General features: G+C 37.4%; 1 protein-coding gene and 1 long non-coding RNA gene across 2 annotated transcripts in view; one reads left to right on the forward strand and one right to left on the reverse strand.

The window, feature by feature from the left end:
• Nucleotides 1-26766, reverse strand: part of LOC110223857 (uncharacterized) — an 82622-nt gene that overhangs the window by 26771 nt on the left and 29085 nt on the right. The gene's annotated exons all lie outside the window — the stretch shown is intronic.
• CEP120 (centrosomal protein 120) overlaps nt 4117-26766 on the forward strand; it is a 107992-nt gene continuing 85342 nt past the window's right edge. The window contains exons 1-4 of the mRNA XM_021009556.2: nt 4117-4649; nt 9205-9361; nt 19113-19227; nt 26534-26675. Coding sequence (XP_020865215.1) covers nt 4601-4649; nt 9205-9361; nt 19113-19227; nt 26534-26675 — 463 coding nt within the window. The 5' untranslated portion in view covers nt 4117-4600. The remainder of the gene's footprint in view (nt 4650-9204; nt 9362-19112; nt 19228-26533; nt 26676-26766) is intronic.

Raw genomic sequence — 26766 nt, forward strand, 5'->3', positions numbered from 1 at the left:
ACAACTGGAGTCATGGGAATTATAAACTTATTTATAGCTCTTAAATCTTGTATAAAATGATAATCATGTCAACCTTCTTTATCTAATTTTCCTTTTTTTCTTATTGGTAAGATAGGGGTATTACATGGGGATTGTCCCTTTCTGACAACACCCGGTTTTTCTAAATCTTCTATTACTGGCCATATTCACTCAGTTTGAGCTTTAGACATAGGGTATTACTTAATGGATGGTCATGATTTATCTTTACAATAGCTAATTGTGCCTTATTTAATTCCTTTTATCTAGCCAGTAACATTACTAGAGTGGACCCCCCAAGACAGAATCTATCTCTTTCAATTGGGGTGCTTTTTCCAACTTAAGGTGAAACTGCTACTTTCGGCACATAGTAACTAAATCCAGAAATTTCTCCGGGGAGTTCCAAAAATATTCTCTCTGGGGTATAGAATATGGTAGCCCTTAATTACACAGCAGGTCTTTTCCCAAGGACTGACTGGCAAATAAGGTGAAAGCAAAAAAATAATAATTTACAATTTAAGATTCTGGTTGAGTGGGCTTCAAGTGTACTTGGCCCAAGAGGAATTGAAGGGTACAGAGCTGTGATAGGATGTGGAAGGGCAGAGAAAGAAAAAGGTTTGGAGAGAGTGCTTTTAATTTTCTCACTTTTGTTGTTCAGTAATTTTCAGTTGTGTCCATATCTTCTTTCATTTTTAAAGTTTTTCTTTCTGAGTATCCAAATCATTCTTAAGTTTGTACCCTTCCTAAAGAATCCAATAATCCATTTGCTTTGGATGCAAGATTTCCAAGAATCACATTAAGTAAACTAACTTATCCTTACAGGCAGCTGTTGCTGCAGTGGATAGCATGCAATCAGGAATAAGAAGAGTGCAGTTCCAATTCTGCCTCAGATACTTATTAGCTATGTGACCTTGGGCAAATCATTTAGCCTTAGTTTCTTCAACTGTAAAATGGGGATAATAAAAGCATTTATTTTGAGGAGGTGTTGGGAGGATCGGATGAGATAATAGATTCTATGTAAATTCTTATTCCCTTCTCCCTTATCTAGTTCAATTGAACCTTCCTTTGGCCATTGCAAATCTGGCTTTTCATAAGTATAACCATTCTACATGATAGTGGTGCAGGAAGATTATGTCTCCCATGTGTTGCAGGAATAAGTTTGTATATTAGTATATTCATGATTACACCTTTTGAAGTAAATGTTTCTGGCAGGGGAAGAGAGAGAGAGAGAGAGAGAGAGAGAGAGAGAGAGAGAGAGAGAGAGAGAGAGAGAGAGAGAGAGAGAGAGAGAGAAAAGCTGGCAGCATGTCAGACTTCCCATATTTCTCCACCCTTTTAGCCAGTGGAGACCAGCTGGAATCTCTTTAGAGCCAGAGCCACCAATTTTCCACAACTCACATTGTCTAGTCTTCAATTTACTTACAGGTCTTCTACTTCTCAAAGTATGGGTCAGTGAACAAAGTCCCAGCAGGAAGACTTTTAGAAAGTCAAGGTCTCTTGTCTGCTAGAAAATGACCACACATACCTGCAGAAGTTTGCTCACTGGTCCTCCAGTACCCAAGAATCCTGACAACTAAGTCAAAGTGTTAAGTCTGCAAAGAAACCATACGTAAGCAATCCTTGAAATAATAGAAGAGTATTGAAAAGAGGAAAATAGCTGCAGCCAGAGTGTACGTATATAGGCAGTCTGCAAGAGACTGTGAAAGAAATCAGCTATAGCACTTTTAAAAAATATACCTAACAAAGAAATAACTTGTACAGGTATTCCAAAATAGCTCACATATAACACAACTATTTCTCAGATTTTTTTGTTGTCGGTAAGTTTATCAGGACTTAGGTGCCGCAATGATGTTGGAAGAGCATTGGCATAGCAACCTCTTTAGGTTTGGATCAAGTGCATGCATCTGTTCTTGGCAGTAGCTAAAGAATTGTAGGTGACTATGTCTAAGGCCATACTGTTACAACATAACCCTCAATTTATTCCTTACAAAGCAATCTTATTGGTCTCTTATGTATGGTACTCCTCATATACTTCATTTACACTTCCCTTCCATTGGGACTGTGAAGGAGTGATGGACCCTGCGTTGATTTTAAGGGAGAGAGAGGTTATATGCTCTCTCTGTCTCTGTCTCTTTCTCTCTCTATCTCTCCATCTCCCTCTCTCTGCTTGTGGAGGTGAGCCTCAGTTGGGATCTCAAGGCCCTAGTTAGCTCTTTTGTCTTGTTTCTTTCCCTGAACATGGGTTTCTTTCCCTTAGCATCCCCTGGATGGGCATTACCAGCCTTGGAGAAAACCTTGTGAGTTTGAGGTTAGGGTCTCCTGGGTCCCACAGTTGGTCACCACTGCACCACACCCCTACAACTACTACAGCATTTCTTAAAGGAGATTACCCCGACCAAAGAATGAGCACAATGCTTGTCTTGGCTTCCCAGAACATAAGGACTTTGTGAGAGTTTTTCATACCATGTGAAGGTAAAATGCCTACTCGACAGCCCACGCATTAAATGTCCACTTCCCAGAAGAGTGTAATAATACAGTAGTTATGTAATAATACAGTAGCTACAAATTTCTTTGTCAAAGGGTGGTTGTGAGTGTTTTGTGTCCTAAGCATTTCTTTTGTGATGGAAATAACTGTCAAAAGTACATTCCTATGCTCCCTTTTTGAAGAGACCCTAGAGAGCTGCCAAACATAGGTTTTAACTGATTCTCTGTGTGGCTCTGGGACAGAGATATAAAGAACTAGAGTTGAAGATGTTAAAAAAAAGAAAGAAAGAAAAATAAGGCAGAATCTTCCCTTTAGAGACCAGGCTCCTTCAGGGCCGAACCTGGTTTATACACTTCGGGGCAGTCAGGAGTCCCTTTAGAAGGAAAAGGGTGAGTGCACCAGCCCAACTGGGCGCAGGAGCAGTTCTGTGTCCATACGCTTATTTTATTTGTTTTGGTGTTATTTCTAAGGAGTTGAAAAACTTGTTAGGTTTATGTAGTGACTGATAGGATGAAGGAATTTCTGTCTTTTTTTTTCTTTCTTTTTTTCAGTAGAGACCTCATGATATGGACAGAATAATTGGAGTAAGTTAGATCAATCAATCCAATCAATCCATATTTATTAAAAGCCTACTATGGCTTGTATTAAACATTGGGAATACAAAAAGAGGTAAAAGACGGTTCTTGCCCTCAAGGACCTTAAAATCTAATGGAGGAGATACGCAAATAAATCAAAGCAAGCTATATACAGACTGGGTAAGTAGTAAATAATCAGCAGAGGGAAGGAACTATAATTAAGAGCGGTCGGGGAAGGCTTCCAGTAAAAGATGGGATTTTCACTGGGACTTAAAGGAAGCCCGGGAGGTCAAGAGTTGGAGCGGAGGAGGGAGAGCTTTCCAGGCCTGGGACAGCCAGAGAAAATGCCCCGAGCCCGGAGGCGGAGTGTCCCGTGGGCGAAATCAGAAGGCCAGTGAATCTGGACCCGTCTCCACAATCTTGCCGGACCAATTAAAAGCTGTGTGATCCTGGGCATGTCATTTAGCTTCTCTGTAAACCGAGGGGCGGTAGAACTCCAAGTCCCCTAAAATACCTTCAGGCTTTAAATTTAGAAACTTATTGTCCTTATTAATAAAACAGTCCTAAGGACTGTGTGCAACGTTGATTTGGAGACTTTGAAATTTTCTATTTTATTTCATAGGACTTTTGCATGTTCATAGTATATAATTTCTTTTAAAGAGAGTTTCTCTACCTAGCCCCGAGCCCCACTGGGACTCGTATGGGTAGAAGAAAACAACAAACTCCCAGAGCAGAAACTGAAAAAACTAACAAACAAACAAACCAACCAAACAACCAACCAACCACCACCAACAACAACCCTATCGACTGCGGGATTTCCTCAGCGCGCCTGCGCAAACAGACAGCGGTCAAATCGGCCGCGGTTCCCCTGGCTCACTGCAAGGGGGAGCTGCGAAATAACTCACTACCTATTTTCTCCCTCCGTTTCTCCTCCTCCTCGCGTTGTCCGGGACTACGGTCAAATGAAAAAAGCTGTCCTTAAGGCGGGACCGTGGCGCTCTAGCCCTCGCTGAGCTCATCTCTATTGCCTTTTGTCCTCCAGCTTCCCCCCTGGGACGTTAGGCCCAGCGGCCGGGTTGCTAGGCGGAAGAGAGGCGGCTACTGCGGAGGATACGGCGGGACAGACGGCGGGACTCCTGCCGGGAGGTTTGAAAAGCGGCGACGCCAGCGGCCGGAGGCCCCCGCCCGGCCCGGCCGGCGCCGCCTCGCTTTCTTAACGGGCCTGGCCACCGGAGGCCGCAGTCACCGTAGCATCCTCGGAGCAGCGGAGGGGACGAGCTAAAGCGCCCGGGGCTCGGGGCCCCGGAGGAGGTGGGGGAGCCCGGCGGAGGAGGCGAGCGGCGGCAACGGCCGAGCCGGCTGGAGTGGGCGGCTGAGGGCCGGTGCTCCGGGAGGCGGGCCGCGGCCAGGGGGTCCCCCGGGGAGGGCTGTCCTCGGAACTGGGGTCCGGGGGTAGTCGGGCCCCCCCGATCGGGGCCTGTTCTCATTCAGCAGCCTTTTCTCCCTCCTGGAACAACCAGCAGAAATGGTCTCCAAGTCCGACCAGCTGTTGATCGTGGTCTCCATCCTGGAAGGTGAGCGAGCCTTCCCCCCCACCCCCCATCCCCACCCTCACCCCTACCCCCGGATCCATTGTTACTAGGACAGCTGGCTGGGGGGGAAGGGGTGACAGGGGCTCCCCTTACCCTCCCTCCCTTCCCTCCCCTCTCCGCCCCCCCCCCGAGAGCCTGGTACCCCCTTCGCCTCTGCTGCTCCTTAAATTGTAAAGGAACAGTGTGGGACTGTGGGTGAATGTGTTTTTTACAGATTGAGGTTATACCCTGCACAGTCTTCTGCGAAGTTTAGAAACTTTGAAACCAGCGATTAGAAGAACCCTGTCCCCAGGGTTCTAATAAACTCCAGGAATTACGGCTGTGTGTGAGATGTAATCCCCAGGACATCTGGTGGTAATAATAATAAGAGCTAGCTCTTTAGAGTGTGCAAAGCTCTTTGCAAATGTGATCTCATTTGATCCTGACAAACAACCCTGGGAAGCAGGTGCTATTATTATCCCCATTTTACTAATGAGGGAAATTGTGGCAGAAAGAGTTTGAGTGACTTGCATGTAGCAAGTATCTGTGGCTGGATTTGAACTGTCAATGAACATTTATTAAACACCTACCATGTACTTGACCGTGCTAAATGCTGGGAATACCAAGAAAGGTAAAAAGACAGGTCCCACCCTCAAAGTGACAGCAGACAAACTTCTCTGTGTACAGACAGGCTATATAGAAGATAAATTGGAAATAATCAACAGGGGAAGACACTATAATTAAAGAGGATGGAGGAAAAGCTTTCTCAGATGTTTCTGACTCCAGATTCAGTGTTCTATCTATTGTGCCATCTTGCTACCAGTAAAGAGGTTTTTTAATCAGTAGTATCTAGTGTTTTATTATTTAAAGGACAGCGTCATTTGTGCACTTCAGTTTCTGGTAACAGTGAACCGTTAAAGGTTCATCTTCTTCAACTTCCCTCCAGCACTGTATGTGTTAGGTATTGTAAAATGTAGATTTTGCTGGGTAGTTTGAACAGTTAATGATGGGTCCACTCCTTTTTTCCATACCAGATGGACACTTGGTAGATTTAAAAAGATTTTTCTTATATACTTGATTTTTTTGGTAAGATATAAATGCTATGTAGAAATTTTTAAAATGATGAGTGGAGGTCCTGAAACATCCATGTTTCTGGAGAAGAAAACGGAAACAAGCATTTCAAGTCAAGGAAAATTTGAAGGAAAAGACCAATATCTAATTACAGAGAATTAGATCATGGATAATCTTAACCATATGAAAAAGAGGGCACTGATTATTTAAAGTTATGAAATATACCTTTTGCAAATTATTTTCATCACTTGAACCAACCAGCCAGTAGATATTTTCATTGCTCATTGCTTTACCAAACTGTAGGAGATAGAGAGCTATAGATAAGACTTCTAACTAGAGTACTAGTTGACAGAGATAGAATGTCATGTACAGGAAATGGCTAGCAAACTAGTTTGTAATGAAGAGTAATGTGAAATAAAACTGGAAAGGTAGCTACGTTGTGAAGGACTTCAAATGCCTGTTTGAAGATCTTTTATAGTAGAGATAATAGGGATCTTTTGAAGAATTTTGAATGTGTTGAGGTGTGTGATGTGGTACAATCTGCTGTAGGAATATCAGTTTGGTAACTATGGAAGATGATTTGGTGAAGGAAGAAACTGTAGGCAGGGAAACCAGTTATACTATTACAGTCATGTAGGTGAGAGATGTTGAGAGCCTAAATTGTGATGAAAGTCTGACCTATAGTAGAGGCTGTACAGATGAAATCAACAGTGATTGGATAAGGGGATGGAAGAAGTAAGAGTCAGAGTTGACTCCAGATATGGAAACCAACAAGGTTGACTAGAAATGTTGTGGTGCTGTCAACAGAAATGGGGAAGTTTGGTTGATGGGGTTGTTTGGGGAATAATTTTTATTTTCCCTTTTTTTAGTTGGAGATGATGATTAGAATCTAGGTGTAGATATCTAGCAGACATCTGGAATTAATAATATGTTATTGGAGTTTAAGAGAAAAATAGGGGCTAGGTATCTGTATGTTTATCTGTAGAGAGATGATGCATGAGATCAAGTAAGAGTATGGAAATCAAAGAGAGAAGGACCCAAGACAGAGTCCTAGAAGACATAATACTTAGTGGATGGAACCAGGAGAATGTTTCAACGAAGTAGTCAGGAGGAGAATGAAGAGCAATTTAGTGGAACCCAGTCCAGGAAAGAATACCCGCTGGAAAGTATTTTTGGACAGTGTTGAAAGCTGCAGAGAGCTCATTAAAAATATGAGAACTGAGAAAAGGGCATTAGATATTTAGCAGTTTAAAGCTGGTGTGTCTCCTTGTAGAGAAGAATTTCAGGCAAGTCAGGAACCATGATTGAATGCATGAATGAATGAATGAATGAATGAGAACAGCATTTTTTGAGCACTCAACCATATTTAAAGCACTATGCTAAGCAATAGAGATACAAACAGAAAAGTAAGACAGTCCCTGATCTCAAGGATTTCACATTCTAATGGGGAGACAACACATGGGAAAGATTTCAGCTGATAGTCAGATGGAAGGGTCCCATGATCCTTAGGATGAAGAGGCAAAACAGGTCATCATTCAGGCTTGCAAAGTAGGAGTTATCCTGGACTCCTCACCTGTGCAACCTCTCTTGAACCTTCTCATTTGTGACACTGCCACCACTCCAGAGTAGGCCCATCACCTTATGCTGGGATTATGCAATAATTTGCTTGTGGGTTGGTTTGCCTCAAGTGTCTTCCCCATTCTAATCCACCTTCCTTTCAACCATTAAAGATATTTTCTGGATCATGTATCTCTCTCTCTCTCTCTCACACACACACACACACACACACACACACACACACACACACACACACACACACACACACACACCCCTTTGCTCAATAAACTCCTATTGCCTCTAGGATCAAATAAAAAATTCTCTGTTTGCATTCAAAGCCCTTCATAACCTAGTCCCTCTTTTCTTTCTAGTCTTCTTACACCTTACTCCTTGATCCATACTTTTTAACCCAGTGTAGTGACACTGGCCTCCTGACTGTTCCAAAAATAAGACAGTAGGCTTCTGGCATTTTCTCTGATTTTCCCCCATTCCTGGGCTCCCTCCTTCCCTTCTACTACTGACTTTTCCCTGGCTTCCTTTAATCCCAGTTAAAATCCTACTTTCTCTAGGAAGCCATCCCCAACCCCTCTTAATTCTAGTATCTCCCCTCCCCCACTAATTATTTCCTATTTATCTTACACATAGCTTGCTTTGTATCTGTTTGCATGTTGTTTCCCCCATTAGATTGTAAGCTCTTTGAGGACAGGGAATAGCTTAGCATAGTACTTGTCACCTAAAAGATAAATGTTGACTGATTGAAAATGCCTTTTTAAAAGGAACATGAGGAAATGGAGGCAGTTTTTTCTATGAGTTTGATTTCAAAGTGTCTGAAGTAACTAAGTTGGTAGTAGTATTTAGATGAGATGTCTGAGATGTTTGACATGTGATATCTGGATCAGTCAGGAAATGATTAATGTACAAAGTTGAATTTGAGTTGGACAGTAAATGAGGTAGTATATGGCTAAGTAGACCGGTAAGGGGGAGAACAGGACAGCAAGACTACATTATCAAAAGTTGCAGTGACCATGATATCCTCATGGGATAGTGAGGTGTCTGCCTTGATTAGAGCAGAGGGTGAACATTTTGGAGTAATAGGAAGTGTTTGAATTGATAGCATAGAACCAGATTATGTAGGAAAACTGTTTGGAAAAGTTAAATTTGTTGCAGTGGGAAAATAGGCTTTTCTAAGTTCTTGAGCAAGGGAATGCCATGATGAAAGTGATGTTTTAGGAAAATTAGCCAGGCTACAGCTAGAAGGCTGATGTAGTAATACAGTAAGTAGTGAGGTAATAAAAACTTAGAATTTGAGTGCTGGCAATGAGAATAGAAAAAGAAATGGTTTGAGGAAGGAACTGATAGTGTTTCTTTAACTGATTTTTGATATTTTTTGTGTAACGGTCAGCATTTGTCCCTCATATAAAATAAGGGGTTATGTATTGTTGCCATTTCTTATCTAATTTAGGGGACAAAATGACTTTACCTGAATTATGAGGGAAAATTGAGGTAAAAGTAGTTCTTCTGCCAGTTATCCTAGCTTTTTGTGATATTATTAGAAAAGAGATAATCTAATTTTTGTGTAAAATTGTGCTGCTGCTCATATTTTAAATTTTAATTTGTAGCACCAGTAGAAGCGGGCTAGACTCTTAAGGAATTTGAACATTAAATTTTAATTTGAAAAGGTTTTCAGAATTGTTGCAAATTTAAATGCACTCTTCCAGTTTATAGCATATTCACAAATCTATTAATCCTTTTATTTGAAGAAAGAACTGTTTTAAGTGTAAATAAAATGTTCATCTTTATGAAAATTCAATACTGTTATCATTTTTTCATATATCTTTATATTTTTCTGAATTAAACCTTCAAATATAACATTGGCTAGCATGTGATTTTTATACATGTATAATTAATATGTAGGCCTATATTTTTGCAGGGCGTCATTTTCCTAAGCGTGCAAAACATATGCTTGTAGTAGAAGCAAAGTTTGATGGAGAACAGTTGGCTACTGACCCTGTGGACCATACTGACCAACCAGAATTCGCCACTGAATTAGCTTGGGAAATAGATAGAAAAGCACTTCATCAGCACAGGTGACTATTATTGCTCAGATCCAACTAAAATTGCTTTAACATTTTCATCTTATGTTCCTCTTCAGGCCTTCAGAAGCAAAATATTTAAACTTCCTTAATCATATTTGTAATTAACTGTAAGATGTGAGATAACAAACATTTTTATTGTTACGAAGATTTGCCTTACGTAAAATTAGATCGTAGGATCATAAAATTTTAGAGCTAGAAGAGAAATTAGTGATATTCTAATCCAAGCATTTTTTTTCTTACAAGAAAGTTAAGTTGAGGAAAGTTGTGACTTGTTTAACGTTACTGAAATAGTGGTTGAATCAAGGGTACCCAGATCTTCTAACTCTCTGTTACTCTTTGATTACCATTAATTTATTTTCTATCCATCAGCAAGCCTTTAAGTGTCTACTCTGTACTAAATACTGTGCTAAGTTAAAACAATCTCTACTTAGAGGAGTTTACATTCCAATTGGGGAGATGGCAAGTGTATATATAACTATATATAGTACAGAGTAATTTAAGAGGGAGGACACTAGCATTTGTTGAAGCGGGGGAGTATTGGTCAAGAAAGTGGTGCTCAAGCTGTATCTTGAAGGGAGAGGTTCTATGAGGAGGAGGTGGATCCCTCTAGCATGGGTAAGGCCACTGCCAAGGCACAGAGACAGGAGATGAAACCTCATGTGTCAAAGACAAAGCCAGTTTTTTTGAATGACGGAGTGTAAAAGGTGGAATCATATTCTATGAGATTGGGTTGAGGCCGGTTAGGAAGAGCTTTAAATCTAATTAGAGGGGTTTATATTTTATACTAGAGACAATGGAGAGCCATTGGAATTAATTTAAGTAGGGAAGTGACTTTGTCAGATTATATGTAATATATCCATCTCAGTCTAGATATATTAATAAGGGAAAAGAATGTTAAATAGGCATGAATATTTTTCATAAGCTACTTTTTCCTTCCATAGAAGTAGATAGGATATTTCTGGAAAGATGGCTGAATAAAGTGGTCATGACTAAGCTGAGCTTCCTTTACCCCTTCAAAGCTGTGACAAAGGTGCCATATAAAGTAAAAGAACAGCTGAAAAAAGGGATAATGGAAAGAAATCCTCACAGGGGAACTCACAGAATGAAAAAAAAGTGAATAAACAAAAAAAAAGGGACTGGTATGATGGATAAGTACTAGGATGTATAAAAACCTCAGGAAAAATCTCCAGAAGGGGAAAAAAATTGCACTGTACCTCTGGAAAAGAGAAAGAACTTAGCACAGCAACCTCCAGAGTGGTATAGAATTGCATTAAGAGATAAAACAGAAGATCAGGCATCTATAAGATTAGAAATCAGCTTGCTGAAGGGAAAATTCAAGAAGAAGAACATGAGAATTGACAGTGTAGAAAAGACAGGGGAACAGTAAAACATTTAACTTTCTGAGGAGCAGAATTAAGTAGAATGGAGAAAAATGCTGAAATTGAAGATCAGAACAAAATTTTACAAATAGCAAAATGAAAGACTTTAGTTTTCAACAGACCAAAGCAACAGAACTTGTTGAGAAGAACTAAAAATTATTGATCTCCTAGAAAAATACAGAGTCTAAATTCTATGTTCCAGAAATTTGCATAGGAAAATTACCTGGAAGTATTGAGAGTAAAGGGGCTAATTCCAATTTGATAGAATCTAGAGAATGCCAACAGAGAGAGCTTCAAACTTAACTCATCCAGAAAAAAATTAGTCACCAAATTATAGAACTTTAATGTCAAAGAGAGAATTTCAGTCAGCCAGAGGGAAGGTATCAGAAGGCACCAATTCTAATTGCACAGTACCAATCTGATAAGAAATGAAAAAAAGAGTTGTGGTTAGTAGGTAGAATTAGAAAGATCATAAGTTTATGGATTTAGAACTAGATGATCTGAGATTTAGAACTAGAAGGGAGCCTTCTTTTACAGGTAAGGAACTGAGACCCAGAGAGGTTAAGTCAGTTGCCCAGGTCACAAAGCTATTGAGTGTGAGGCAGGATTTGAACTGTCATGGAGTTCTGCTTTTGATGAAGATAAGTCACTTAACTTTTCTGTTTCTTCATTTGTAAAATGGTGGTAATATCTGTATTACCTTCCTCATGGGTTGGCTATGAGTTTCAAATTAGGTAATGTATTTAAAGTGCTTTGTAAAGCTCATGGCAACTATGTAAATATCTGTTTTAATATGCTATATTGAAAAGGAAATGAAATGTTTCTTGGAAGTTGGTACCCAGAGTGAAAGTTAATCAAAGAAGGTGATGAGTAGGGATGGGGTTATTCTTCAACCACAGTTGTTTCAGAGCCAAGTGGGGAAAGGTTTAAAAAAAAAAGTCGGTAAAAATAGAATCCTGGGATTTGTCTTGCTGTGGATGGGAGAGTAGAGTGAGGTATATTAAGATGGAATTGTAACAAAGTAAGACAAACTTTCTGTCTGTAGTGGGGGTAGGAGCAGCATTCTATGTATGAGAACAGGCTATGAGTTTGGATTGTTAAAAACAAAAACAACTTTGATACCTTGTTTGTGCTAATGAAAAGAAAATCCAAAAAAGCAGGAGTTTACATTTTGATTTCAGATAAAAAGATATGATTAAGAAAGAAAAGCAGGGAAATTGCCATGTTTTTCTGGGAAACATGTACTGAAATGGAAAAAGAAAATAACCCTTGTTAATATTCTAAGTGATTCTTAACAGTGCACTGTTAAATTCATCAAAAATTCATTTCATCAAGCAATGACCACTTACTGTGTACAAGGCACTTGCTGGATTTGCATTCTCTTGGGAGGAGGAGGGAACATTATATATGCAAAATTAAATTGAAGAGAGGAAAATTGAGAAAGGAGAAATACTTAATATTGAGGGGAATATCAGAGAACACTTCACTGAGGATATAACACTGGAGTTAAGCTTTGAAAGAAGACAGAGATTCTGACAGGCAGAGGAGGAGGGAATACATTCTAGGCATTAGGAACTGCTTGTGCTAATGCATGAAAATGAGGAACAGCATATAATTTGGGAAGCAGCCAGTAGTCCAGTTTGGCTAAGAAGAGAGAGTTTTTGTGAAGGGAAATGGTATGAAATATGGCTGAAAAGTAGGAGGTCGCTGCAGTGTGGCTGATGAGTTTGTATTTTATCCCGTAAGCAGTGAAGAGCTACAGATGGGTATGTGAGTAAATCTCACAACCAGCTCTCAAGGCAAAACAATGAGCATGACAGCACTTTAAGTTCTGTAGATGATGATCAAGTATAAATTATTACCAATTCACAGTTGTGTAAGTTATAACCTCTTTTTCTCTAGTTTTGAACTGACTGATATGGATATAAGGCGTTATGTTAAATCTATCAAATTGTTTTCCAGGAGCTCCTCACAGAGGAAGAGTCTCTTCCCTGCTAGCTTGTGTGCCTGAGTTTATTTAACATATATACTATTACGTGAATTTCTTTCTAGTTCCTATTTATCTAATATATTCCACTGATCTATTTTGTAATACAATTTTTAATGCAATACCCCAAAGATGTCTTATTGCTGATTTTTTAAAAAAATCACCTGTCTAGATATTCTTGCTTTACCATATGAATGTGGTTCTTATTTTGGTTTATTTTATAAAGTATTTTCTTGGTAATTTGACAGGTAAAGCTATTAATCATTGTATTAATTTCAGTTGCCACATGATTGTTAAGATGCTACTGTACCATGTAGCTATGAATGCTGAATATCTTATCTACTTATTTAGTCATTTCTCTGAAAATGTTTTCATAGTTCTATTTTTTTTTTGCAAGGCAGTTGGGGTTAAGTGACTTGCCCAGAGTCACACAACTAGTAAACGTTATATGTCTGAGGCTGGATTTGAACTCAAGTCCTCTTGACTCCAGGGTCGGTGCTCTATCCACTGCACCACCTACCTGCCTCCCATAGTTCCATTTCAATCTATGTTACTCCCAGATATTTAAATGCATTTTGTTATTATATTAAATGGAATGCTTTCTGCTTTCCCTCTCCCTGGGTTTTGTTAGTACTATACAATACTTATTATGTTTGTGAATTTCTTTATATCCTAATCTTTATTGAAGCTATTAGCTAAAATTTTTTTTACTGGAGTTTCTAAGTAAATCAGTGCATCATCTTCACATGAAATTGGTTTTGTTTCCTCTTCCCCTGTGGCCATAATGAAAATAATTGCATCTAATGTACTGACATGTCTTGCAAAGAATGCAAAGTAGAGTAATCCTATGAAAAATTGATAAGAATTCCCAAATTGAATCATCATATACTTTGATAGTAGGTGACTTAAGTGCAGAAGTGAGAAGAGGGGAGAATGGCCAAGAAAAAAAAATTGGAAAAATGATTTAGGTGTGAGAAGTGAGAGAGCAAAGACTTGTAGACTACCTATTAATATACCTATTAATCGTAAGACACTGGGCATGGCAAGTATCAGACAATGTTATAAATCATGAAATTTGTTATATTTTAACAGATAGGAAAATAACTGATTATTGATGTGGGGAATTTCCAAATCGGCTGTCTGTATGCCTAGTGATGCCAATCAGCATCATGCCCCCCTGAAAAATAGAACTTTCTAAATGAGACTATATGGGCACCCAGTTGAGGCAAATCCAACTTAAACTCTTAAACAAGAGGAAGGAAAAAAAGTGGAGAAAGGAGAATGAGTAAAAAACAGACAAAACACTTAAAAAAGGAAGTTTAACCAATGTAAATCAACCACTGAAGCAAGGAGGTCCCAGTGGAACCTAGAACTCATTAGCCAACCTGATGTTCTTGGGAAGTAGAGAGATATGGCAGTAAAGGGCAAAATGGGTTTAGAATGTAAATTCATTTATAAATCTTATAGAAGAAGATTGGTGAAGTATGTACTCAAAAAAATCAAGAAGCAGTGGAGGAAAAACAAATTTGCAAAAAGTTTAGCCAGAGACCTAAATTAACAAAATCATCCCAAAGACATATAAGAATGAAACTAGAAGAATGGGGAACAGATGAAATGGAAGCAATATATTTATAAAACTTTCTAATTTATTCCTTTTTCATTTTATTGGCAATACATTTGGATTCTGATATTGTAGCACCTGATATGCTGCATGAGGAAACAGAAATTACACTAAGGATAACAAAGACAGGAAGCATAGCTAGATAAAACCAAATATGGACATTGATAGTAATAGAATTTTGTGTATGTTAAGGGACTGAGTCTCAAGATACTGTCAAAGAGGGAAGGATTAGAAAAAAATCTTAGGTCCAGTTATTGCAAAGAAAGGTAACTAAGAAAATAGGCATAACTATTGAGGCAGATGATTGCTTCCAAGTCTCTCCCTTCTCCAGTTGATCAACTTTGACACGTCTGCCAAGATGACCTGATGGGTCTGACCAACTCATTCGAGTATTCAGAAACTGTCCATACAGAGCCCTTGGTGTGCAGGAGTTAACTAATCTCTACAAAGCTGACTTAAATGTTCAGTCTCAGCATTTTCACCTCAGAAAGCAGGGCTTGATTTACTGTTAATTGTCTACTCTAGATTTAAGAAGGTGGTGGAGAATATGTTAATAATGCAGATTAAATTTGAAAGCGTGACATATGTATTTTTCCCCCTTGGGATAGCTTGTTGTTAAAGATTTACCTGCACACCCCTGTCTGTAGCTCTTCACTGCATATAGGATAAAATACAAACTTATTAGCCTGGTGTTTAAAGACCTATACGTTATGGCTGCCACCTGCTTTCTAGCCATATTTCATACCTTTTCCCTTCACAAACTCTCTCTTGAGCCAAACTTGATTAGTAGCTGTTTTCCATACTATATACTCTGTCTCTTATCTTCATTTATTAGCACAAGCAGTTAAAATATTTTTAACTAAATAAAACTTTCCTTCCACAGTATTTTGTGTCCTCGGATTTTCAAAGACTATATTGCTATGTACATTTTCTTTGATTATTCCACTTCACTTTTCTATTTTGTGTTGTTTGGATAATTTTTACAATTAATGGTTTATAATGTACCTTGAGATCTAGTAATGCCAAATCACCTTTGTTCTTTTAAAATTATTTCCCTATATTTTTAATCATTTGTTCTTTTATATTATTATCTGTCTAATTCTGTAAAGCATTCTCCTTCCTAATTTGATATAACATTAGCTCTGTAGATTAATTTGGGTATTATTTTTATTGTATTGCCATGAGCAACAATATTTCTCAACTTTTACCTGCTGTGATTTCTTTGCAGGTAATTTAAAATAAACAAATGTTTTAAGTACATTTGTGTGTCTTGGATAGTTAAACTCCCAGGTATTCAGTTCATTTTGTTGGTATTTTGAATGGAATCGCTCTTTCTTTTCTTGGGTTTTGTTAGTAATATATGGAAATACTGGTGATTTCTGTGAATTTATTTTATATATCTTGCTTTCTTGCTGCAGCAATTGTCTTCCGATTTTTATTGTTGATTCTCTAAGTTTATTTAAGCAAGCTATTATATTGTCTGCAAACTCAAGATATTTGTGCCTCTTTTTTCTAATACTTATTCCCTAATTTTTTTTCCTTGACTTATTGTTATGACTAGTATTTCTAGTGCCATATCAGCTGATAATGGTTATACTACTTTCCCTTGTTTCACTCTTGTTATCACTGGAAAAACTTCCTAGTGATTTTCCATTTTAACTAACGCTTTGCTCATGGCAACACAAGTTCATCATTTAAATTAAGGAAAGGTCTTTTTATTCCTGTGCTTTTTAGAACTTTTAACAAAATTATCTTAGAAAAGATTTTTTTAATATCCATTTATATAATCATATGTTTTTAGTTGTTTTTGTTACTAACATGACTACACCAAGAATTTTATTGTTGAATCATCTTTGCATTCATTATATTAAAATTCAACTTGGTCAGTAATGAATAATTTTTTGGATGTGTTACATTAGTCCGTGTTAGTGTTGTAGTTAATTTTTTTTTTGTTGGCATGCATTAGTAATGTTGGTTTATATTTCAAAGCATCTTGGAATTATAGATTTAAACTCAGAAAAAGCCTTAGAGGCCATTTGGTCAACTCTTCATTTTTACAGATAAGGAGACTGATTTCTGGAGTGGTTAAAGGAGCTGCCCAAAGTCACATCGGCAGGCAGAACCCAATAACTTTTCTGCTTTATCATTCATTAGTTTAGCAGAAGTAAAGCACAGAATGCTTTCTTTCTGTCTTTGAAAACGGTTTATGAAATATAAGAAAGAGCCTTTTATTTAAACATTTATGTAGTTTCTACTATGTGCCATATTGATGGGTCAGCAGGAAAGTAGGCTGGTGGGAAATAGGTTTTCATTATTACCTTATACCCTATCCCATAATAAATTCTAAATTAATAACAGTGCCAGGCAGTTGCCAAATCTTTAGTTTTTCCACAAAATGTCTTAGAAACCCTTGACCTAATTCATGCTTTCACTGTATCTTTCCTGGACTATTATAGTAGCCCCCTAATTAGTTTCCCTGCCTCAGTTCTCTCCAAAAAGCTACAAAAGTGTTTTCTTAAAGCATGTCTGCCTATGTCATCGCCTCCTACCCCTTCTTTCCTGATCAGTTAACTCCATTGGTTCCCTATTACTTCTAAGAGCAAAAATAAACTCCTCTGTTTACTATTTAATACTCTTTGCAACCTGATCCTTTTCTGTTTTTATAGTCTTTTAAAAACATTATTCATAGTCCAATCAACTTGATGTTTCTCCCATAGACAGTGCTCCATCTCCCAACTTTGTGCTAGAATGCTCTTCTTCACCTTCACCTCTTAGAAACCCTGAATTGTTTCAGGACTCAGCTCAAATGCCACCTTGTGTAGGAGGTCGTTCTCAGTCCCCCCCCCCCCAATACTTCTTGTGCCTTCTTTACCAAGACTGTTTTCTATCCACTCTTTAAATATTTTCTATATACCTATTTATGTACGTATTGACTGACCCGTGAGCTCCTTGAGGACAAAAACTATTTTAGCTTTTTATTTGTATTTACTTAGCACATAGTGCTTAATCAGTTCATTTTGGTTGATATATAGTTTTTATTCCCCTGATGCTGTTTGCAACTAGAAAAAAACACATTACTTTAGTTGTGACATCCAACAGTTTGTGTGGTTTCAGGAACAAGGAAGTAATAGTCCTTTTGTATTCTGCCCTTCTTCATTGCAATCATAGTAGTAGTAGTAGTAAAAGGGCAATCATAGTAGTAAAAGACCTTGAGTTTATGCCATATGAGGGTCATTTGAAGGAATATGGTATATTTAACCTGGAGAAGAGCCTCAGTGATGATTAAATTAAAGTATTTGAAAGACTGTGTATGGATGAGGAATTGTACTTTTTCTGGCCCCAGAGGGCAGGATTAAGAATATAAATTGGCCACTGAGGTCCTTTCCTACTCAGAAATTCTGTAAAGATAACCACCTAGCAACTGTAACTAACATCAAATGGCAAAATAGGATTCTCAGCAGTCTGATTTTAGAACATAGCTAATCTATAAGCATTGTAGTGATGCTCATTGCGACTTTGCGCAACTCGACATGTGTGGAAAATGCATAGACAGCTCTTACCTGAAGTGGAAAAATATTGATCAGCCTAGACAGAAAATATCACTTAAGGAAATACTGAATAGGGAGGACAGATCCACTAAATGAAAAAGAGGTAGTTATTCATGAAGAACTTGAGTTCTAATTTAAGAGCATCTGTACATGAGATCCACGAATTCATAGCAAAAATAACTCTTAAAAGTGTTGAAGCTTAAATGGGGAAGGTTATTGCTCTAGTTGCCAGGGGAAGCCCTAGACAGTGCCCTGAGATGGGACTGCCTTTACTGGAAACATGTAGCATCAATGGTTCGATCTGAATATGGGTTTCAGCAAGCCATCTAGGGCTTTTATTTAATCCACCTTAGGTATGCTAGCTAGCAAGTTAGTTATCACTTTCCGTGTTATAAGAAAGTTCATGTTTAGACAGTGGTCACTACCTAGCCAAACAAGTATTGCATATAGTTCTTGTTGGCTGGGTTCAAAACAATGTTTTCAGAGATTCAGGGGAAAAAATAAACTAATTTCATTGCCATGGTCCACTGGAGCTGTGAACTTGTCAACCATTTTGGGAATGCATTTTGAATTTATGTAAGAAAAGTTATAAAATTCTGTATACCTCTTGACTCAGAGATCCCACTGTTGCGTTTATTAATACCCAACTTCTTGTTAAGGGTGGAAAAAAGAAAAATACCTTATTTGTATGAAAATATTCATAGAACCACTATTTGTAATAGCAAAAATTTAGAAATAAACTGACCAACAATTGAGGAATGGTTGAACAAATTGTGGTATGTAACTGGTACAGATAATTATTATTCTAATGGAAATAACAAACAGGAAGAATTCAAAGAACTATGCAAAGACCTGTAGAAAGTGATAAAAACAAACCAAAAGAACCATAGAAAAATTAGTACAACTCTACAAGTGAAGACTTTTTGCTTAGATTGTACATTTTGAAGTTTCATTGTGAGTATTCACAAGTACCTTGTGAGTTTCAAATGATGTATTGAAACAGAATTTATCATCCTTATCCCCAAAAAGTATATAGACAATAATGAAGATTTTATTTATTTGATATAGCTAATAAGAAATGGTAATTTATTTGGTGAGTGGACAAGTGGATATTTTATAGCCTTGCAAGTTGTGGAAACATAATGAATGTTAACCAGCAATTTGTAACTTTGTTTAATTTTTTATACAAATCTGTTATATGTTGTAGGTTGCAGCGCACACCTATCAAGCTCCAGTGTTTTGCTTTGGATTCTTTATCAACAGCTAAAGAATCCATTGGGTACATTGTTCTAGACTTAAGAACTGCCCAAGAAACAAAGCAGGTATTGCTCTTTTAAAAATTTTTTTTAAAAACTAAACTTAAACATCAACAAACATAAGCATTTTATATATAGAGGACTGAAAACAGAGGATTGTATTTGAAAATAATATAATTGTACAGTTGGCTTTTTTAAAAAGTACATATATAAAATATAACATGAGAGTATCAATATTTCCCTGCTTGTCTGTCCACTTCTGAATTTTCTTCTATCAGGTATTACGAAGTAATAAATAGCAGTTGCTTTATCTATAGGAAATGTCATTGTCACTTTTTAAATGGGAATAAATGTAAAAATAAATTGGCTAATGGATCTTAACCAAGACAGATGCCGTGTCTTGAATTCATCTACACATTGCTTTTTCTTTCTTAAATCGTCCAAATCTTTTTTGTTGTTGTTTTCCAGTTAAAAACGTGTTACATGCAAGGCACTCTGCTATGTGCCAAGAATAGAAAGACAAAATTAAACAATCCCTGTCCTTAAGGACATATTTTTCATCTGAGGAATATAACCTGCATTCTGATAAGCAAATATATATATAGAATGATCTACACCAATTTAGTCCTGGCTGTCTGAGCAAATGATTTGGGAGTAGAATTTTCCCACAGTCAAATGTAAATCATTCATTCAGTTTGCCAGTTATTTGCTTTAAAAATATTATTTTTATTGAGCTTTTGCTTTTACATGGCCTTCATTTCTGAATACATTCCTCCATCCTACTCAGTGATCCATCCTTTCAATCAAATATTTAAAGAGAGAAGGAAAAAGCAGTCTAGCAAAACCAATCAGCACATTAATCATATTGGACAGTGTTTCACGCTGTAAGAAGGGGTTGGATTACATGTTCTCAGCTCTTCTCTGGAGCCAAATTTGGTCATGATAATTATTCTGTATTGAGGTTCTTAGTCTTTCTCTTTTCATATACATCTTTGTCATCATTCTATAGCATTTATACCCTTGTGGTCATTGTATATCAGTTGTGTAACTATGGTCTTCCTGGTACTACTTACTTCATTTCATATTAGTTCACATTTGTCTTTCCATGCTTCTTATAGCCTAGTGATATTCTATAACTTGTTTAGCCATTCACCAATTCATGAGTATTTACATTGTTTCCCTCTTTCTGCCACATAAAGTGCCATTTAATTTTGACTATTTTTGTTCCTAACTTCCGTAGAGTATGTGACCCAGTGACTCTATTATTCCCTTTCTATCCATGAAGACCTGTCATGCTGTCAGTATTTATAGTAAAATGCCTCTTTCCTGCTCTGAAGCTTTTTTTCCCTCTTATGGAGGAATCTGCCAGAGAATTTATTTTTCTGAGATTTTTCATCCTTGGTATATCTTCTTTCTAGACTTAGACCCTTAGTCTAATTTTAGATTTAGAAGGGCCCATAGACGTCCCTAATTGAACATTCTTGACTTTACAGGTGAGTTGAGGTGAAGTCACAGCCTTTTGAAAGTCACATAGCTATTTAGTGGCAGAGCTGTGACAAAAACTCACGTGTCCTAAAGCTCAAAGATTCTTTATGGTGCACCATGTGCTAGTAAGGTATTTTTAAATGCTCCCTCTATAGAGAACTTTAAGAAAGTGTTTTTTCCCACGGTAACCCTGAGAGGTTTATAGTATTATTATTATTATTATTATTATTATTATTAATAATAATAATAATGCTAATATCACACAGCAAGGAACCATTACAGGTGGGATTTTAACTGAAGACTTTCTGACCCCAAGTCTAGCATTCTTTATGTTGTACCATGTTGCCTTCTTACCATTTAGTTTTTTCTTAACCTTTTTGATGTACCCTTTTCTAAAAATGAAAAGCTGCTATATGTTTCCTGTTTCCCCTCTTTTACTCCAGCCTCTATAAAAGAATTGTAAAGAATCAATTTTAGTTTTCTTTAGATTGCTTCTTTCACTATAATTCTGGGAAGAAAAATGTCCAATTGGCACGCTGAAGTCAACATGCTCAATATAGAACTTATTGTTTCCTCTAAATCCATCCCTCCAATTTTTTTTTTGTTTGTTTCTGTTTTGGGAACCATGATCCTACCAGTAACCCACATCTTAGTGTTGGATTCTTCTTTTTCTTTTACTCCATCTGTCCAATTAGTTGCTAAATGTGTTCTTTACTCCCCTGGCACCTGCCCCCCCCCGCCTCGCCACTAATATTTCTTGATTTCATGCCTTTCTTTTCATTTACATACCCCTTCCATGGTTCAGGCCCTTATCATCTCTCACGTGGACTATAATGTTAATCTTTTAATTGGTCTCTCTCCTTCTTGTCCATCTTCGTTCTAATCCCTCTTTTGCATACATGCTAAAAATAATCCTGTAAAGCACAGGTTCTCATTGTATAACTTTACTGTCCAAACACTTCGATAGTTCCCTGCTATCTTTAAGATAAAATAGAGACTCTTCAGCCTTAACATTTAAAGCCCTTTACAGTCTAGCTTAAATGTATATTCCTAGACTGTTTCATGTTACTCTTCTTTCTTCACTCTCTGTTTCAGTCAAATTGACCTGCTAGCTAGCCCCTCAACTATTTTTTCCATCTACTTATTTCATGTCTCATTTCTGTGCCTTTAGATAAACTGTTCCCCAGACTTGGGTTTCATTCCCTTTTCACTTTTGCATCTTAGAATCTTTAGCTTTTTTCAAGGCTCAGCTTGGCTCTTACTCAAATTCTTTCTTAATTATCCCACTTGTTATCCTTTTTTTCTTGTCTACAAAATGAATGGATTGGACTAGGTGACCTTTGTGATCCCTTCTGCCTCTAGATCTGATCCTAGCATCTTCAGATTATATTATTTTTACTTTTCTGTGTACATGTTGTCTCCCCCTCATTAGAAAATAAACTTGAGGGCTGGGACTATTTCATGTTTGTCTTTGTATCCTCTGTGCCTAGCACAGTGCCTTTCATGCAATAAACATTTGAGAGCCTTTTGCAACAATATAAGTTTTTTTTGTATATTGAGGGCAACGATGGATACCAATGGGAAATTACAGTAGCAAAGTGAAACCCATAAGAAGTTATTTGTGAGCTATTCGGATTTTGGTTACTTTTATTTAAAAAAAGTAATTCATTATTTATCTTATTATTTATTAAAAAAGTAGGAAAATTCAACAGAATTATTGTTCACCTGGAAGGGATTTGCAACTTGCTGAAGCATAGTGTTGTATGTTGACATTTTACTACTTCAGTGGATCTATGATATCAATCAGAAAACATTTATTCAATACTTTCTATGTACTAGCCCATCCAAAGTTTTTCCATCCTGTTATAACTCTTGTCCATATCTCCTTTACTAAGAAGTCCTTCCAATAGGATAGCAGCCTTTCTCTAGTTTGATGCACATGGTTCAGCATGTAGGTTGTCTTTTATCTCTGTGACTAGCTTGTCTTCTTTTGTAGTCATACTTCTCTTGGGTGATAGATTTTATACCATGTTGTGTGCTCAGGGCCCACCATATACCTCTCCTTTATTCTTTAGGTGATATTCCCATTAGATTTCTGTGAAGAATGTGGTATTCTATGATTCACAACTATATAACAGCAAAACCAGAATATTCCTTTAAAAAGGTGGAATTTTGTTCCATGGAGAAACTTAGGGAGGGCTAATTGAAAGGGCTGTTTCAATTTACCAATGCAGTGTAGCACACTGTTTTCCTTTTAATCATTTCTGGACCCAGCTTATTATTTATCTACTGTTGCTGACCTAGATATTGTTACTGGTCGGCCAGGTCTATGAGCTGTCCATCTCCCTTCATTTTAGTCTGGACAACCAGCAGTCTTCATGGATTTGATTTTTATGGATGAAGAGTTCAACTGTGTAAATAGTGCCTGAATTCTTCAGAATGATTATGAGTCTCATTTAAGAGGCTCTGTACTGTTTGAGGGCTTGGAACAATCAGCCCTGAATCATCTGCAAATAGAGTTATCTGGAGGACTTCACTATCTATTGAGAATCCCTCTTCCTTTGACAATGGCACACATCTTTGGAGAGCATATGTCTCCATATGTGTCTTACTTGATGCCAATAATCTGGATTGTCTGACAGTTATTTTTGTATCAAGGAATGTTGTGTGATGTGAGTAGGAGAAATAATAGCTAATAATAGCTACCATTTATGTAGCACTTACTATGTGCTAGGCTCTGTGCTAGTTGCTTTACACGTTTTATCCCATTTAATCCTTACTGAGGTATAGAGGTTAAGTAACTTACTCAAGGTCACACAACCAGTAAGTGGATTTGAATTCAGGTCTTAATCAGGGCTTGGTGCTCTTCTATCCCCTGCACTACCTAGCTGCTCCTAAATGAAATGCTATTGGAAGACAGCTTTCTGTCTTCCTTTAGCTCTTCTGAGTTCTTTTTTTTTTATAATTGGCAATCAATAAGAACTTTGGGGTCTGGTATGGCACACAGTTTTGAGGCTGTAAAGATATAATCTACTGTAGAATATCATTTGCAAAAGCCTTCCTGTATACCTCTAAAAATTTTTCAAAGATGCCTTTGATACATGTGTAAATCATTTTAAACAATTTTTTAGAGATTAGAAAGTTGTTATTGTTATGCTCACAAATCCTCCCCCCCTTTTTTGGTAGTAACCTGTTTATTTTTTTTTCCAGTTGTTAGGTATTGTTCTGTCTTTAAGATAGCTTGTGCTTTAAACCCCTGGTGTCTTAAAAATTTCATTGTTTCCGGCGGGTACCTCTTCTTTTATTCTTCGTGTTTTTTGAATACTATTTCTCACTATTTTATAAGGCAACGTTGTTTATGATCTTCATCATCCTCCTTAAGATCTTGCAAATATGTTGGTACTATAAATTACTATTGTCTTTGGCTTCCATAATCTCTCTAGTTGACAAAAAAGTGAAGTGTTTGCTGTCTGAGGCAGTATCCAGTAGAGTATAAACTCTTGGAGGTTAGGGGCTGTTTTTGATTTTGTCTTTGTGTTCTCATTGCCCACCTAGAACAGTGCTTTGAACATAGTAGGTGCTTAGTAAATACTTGTTGAATTGAATTTCTAGGCTCTTTTATGCTCCTTGCTTTGGTGATTGTTTTACATTGATTAAACTTAATAGTGATAATCTATGTCACTGTCAGATCCTGTATCCATTTCTCATTTTTTAGCTTGTTGATATAGGGTGGGCTGGCAAAATAGTTCCTACTTTTATTCTTCTAAGTTGGTATTGATTTTAAACCTTATTCTAGTAAGTCAGTAATCTGACTGAATATAAAGCTGACTCCCACTTTGGGAAGCAGTTCTCTCCTGCCTCTTAAGACATGTTTTCATGTTCTGATTAATTTACAATACGTTGTACGTGGCACCCAGGTATCTTCTTTAATAAAGTATTCATGATACATAGGCATGCGGCTTCTAGGTCATCTACAATCCTTTTTCCTCTTCTTTTTGTTTTTTTATTCTGAGTTATATTTTCCGACACATTTTTGTTGTCTTCCCAATCGCTCACCATGGTGTCAAAGGCGCTAAGATCAAAATAAGTTTGTAATTCCTAAGTTGTTACCAGGTGTTTTGGGTTTGTTGTTGTTGTTGTTTTTTTTTAACATAGTTTCTTTACCTCCTCATCTTCTGTATCAGGTGTTATACTTCCTGGTCATGTTTTCAGCTATGCTCATTGTTGATCTCTGCAAGGTGATGTGTCCAGATGTCCCATAAATATTATTCCTTATTGCAGGTCTGTACAACATATAGGCTGCTTGTAGCCTGCCAAAGTGGCCCATAGGTGGTATATTGTACAGGCCTGTTTTACGTCTCCATTTTTCACAGACCACCTGAAATCCTGTAATGGGCTGCAAGCAGCACGTGGGCTGTATGTGGTACATACGCCATATGTTGTGCAGGCCTTACCTTATTGTCTCTGCATCCTTGATAAAACCAACTCCTTTATTTCTACCTGCAAGGACAACTTGTGAGCCATTTTCCTGTTTAGCCACTATTTCCCTTTTTGTTCTTCTATTTTCGTTTATGGAGAGAATGTCAAGATTGATATTATTCAGTTCCTCCTATAGTTGGTCATGGGATAAGGATCATACATTTAGAGTATCAGCAGTTAACAGTCAAAAAATTGCATGATTCTTGGCAACTTCTGTCCCCTTTTCCATTCCTTTTACCTGAGAGAAAGGGTCTGTCAGGATAAATGGGCATTTTGTATTTGTCTTTGTTTCATGGCCAGCCTACTGGTGATAAGCTTTCTATAATTAGCTACTGTGGTTGTTGGAAAACAGATATGTTTGGCCTCAGAGCCTTTTCTGCATGGTAGAATCTGCCAAAGCTTGTATTTCTCTGGCTTAGCTTTTAAGAATCTTGTTTTTAGGGACTCCATGTCATTACATGCTTTATACTACATGCAGTAACACTTTTATGGAAGCTACAAACACACATGTATGTGTATGTATATATGCAAATACACACACACACACACACACACACACACACACACACACACACACATACATACATATTTTAACTCCACAGAAAATAAGATACCAAGCACTCAAAGGAGCCCATAAACAGATAACAGAAAAACTAAACATTCATAATCCATTAGATTCATTAGACTCCCTAGCCCTCTGAAGGTGGTAAATACAATTCATCATAATAAATCTCATTTTCTTTCTACCTATACTATCTGAGCAACGTAGCCCTTTGTGGTATGGCATTAGTTCTTCAGCTACAGTAGTATCCTCTGGTGAAAGGCCTCTTCATTCTCCAGATTGCAAACTGTCATGGAAATTGCTGTCTAGGAGACCACTGCCCTACTCTTGAACATGTGATTTCAGGAGTCCTCAAACTCAAAGATTATCCTTCAGGTCCCTCAAAGCTGTTCTTAGGATTGTTTATCTCTGAGCTATACCTAGAAAAGGAAACAGCCAGAAGAAGTCAGTTAGAAATGGAAAGACCAGAAAACTTCCCTCTCACATTCCATTGTTTATCCATAGGTCACTTGCCATGTATTTTTCCTGCAATTTTTTGTTCCTAGAAGAGGGGAGGGTACTTCCTAGAACTAGAAGTCCTCTACTTCTCTTTGCTGCACTCTTTTCAGGAAGTCCAAGCTTGAGAAAAGAAAAGGGGGAAGGAGTATGATAAGCAGTTTAAAAAATGGGAAAAGAAACAAAGTAGACTTTGGAATGTTTAGAGAAAGTTAGTTGATGACTCTCTAAGCATGATTAATTCCATAAGAGGAAAATACATGAAAGTTACAACATTTTTAGGTACAGACAATGCTGATGTTGCTATTGTTTACTAATTGCAGTATATTATGTTTATTTGGTATTCTCTAGGCACCAAAGTGGTATGCGTTGCTAAGTAATAAATACACAAAATTCAAATCTGAGATACAAATAAGCATTGCTTTGGAAACAGATACAAAAGCACAAGTGGATGGTTTTAAAGCGAAGGAGGCACCACCTAGAGAAGGAAAAGGTTGGTACGGATGGATTATTCTGAGAATTTGCATTTATTGGCCTAGGATTTGATACTGATTAGAAGACTATTTGTTAGTGCTCTGTTGAAG

The sequence above is a fragment of the Phascolarctos cinereus genome, unplaced genomic scaffold (assembly GCF_003287225.1).
Source record: "Phascolarctos cinereus isolate Bilbo 61053 unplaced genomic scaffold, phaCin_HiC Scaffold_4;HRSCAF=312, whole genome shotgun sequence".
Classification (NCBI taxonomy): domain Eukaryota; kingdom Metazoa; phylum Chordata; class Mammalia; order Diprotodontia; family Phascolarctidae; genus Phascolarctos; species Phascolarctos cinereus.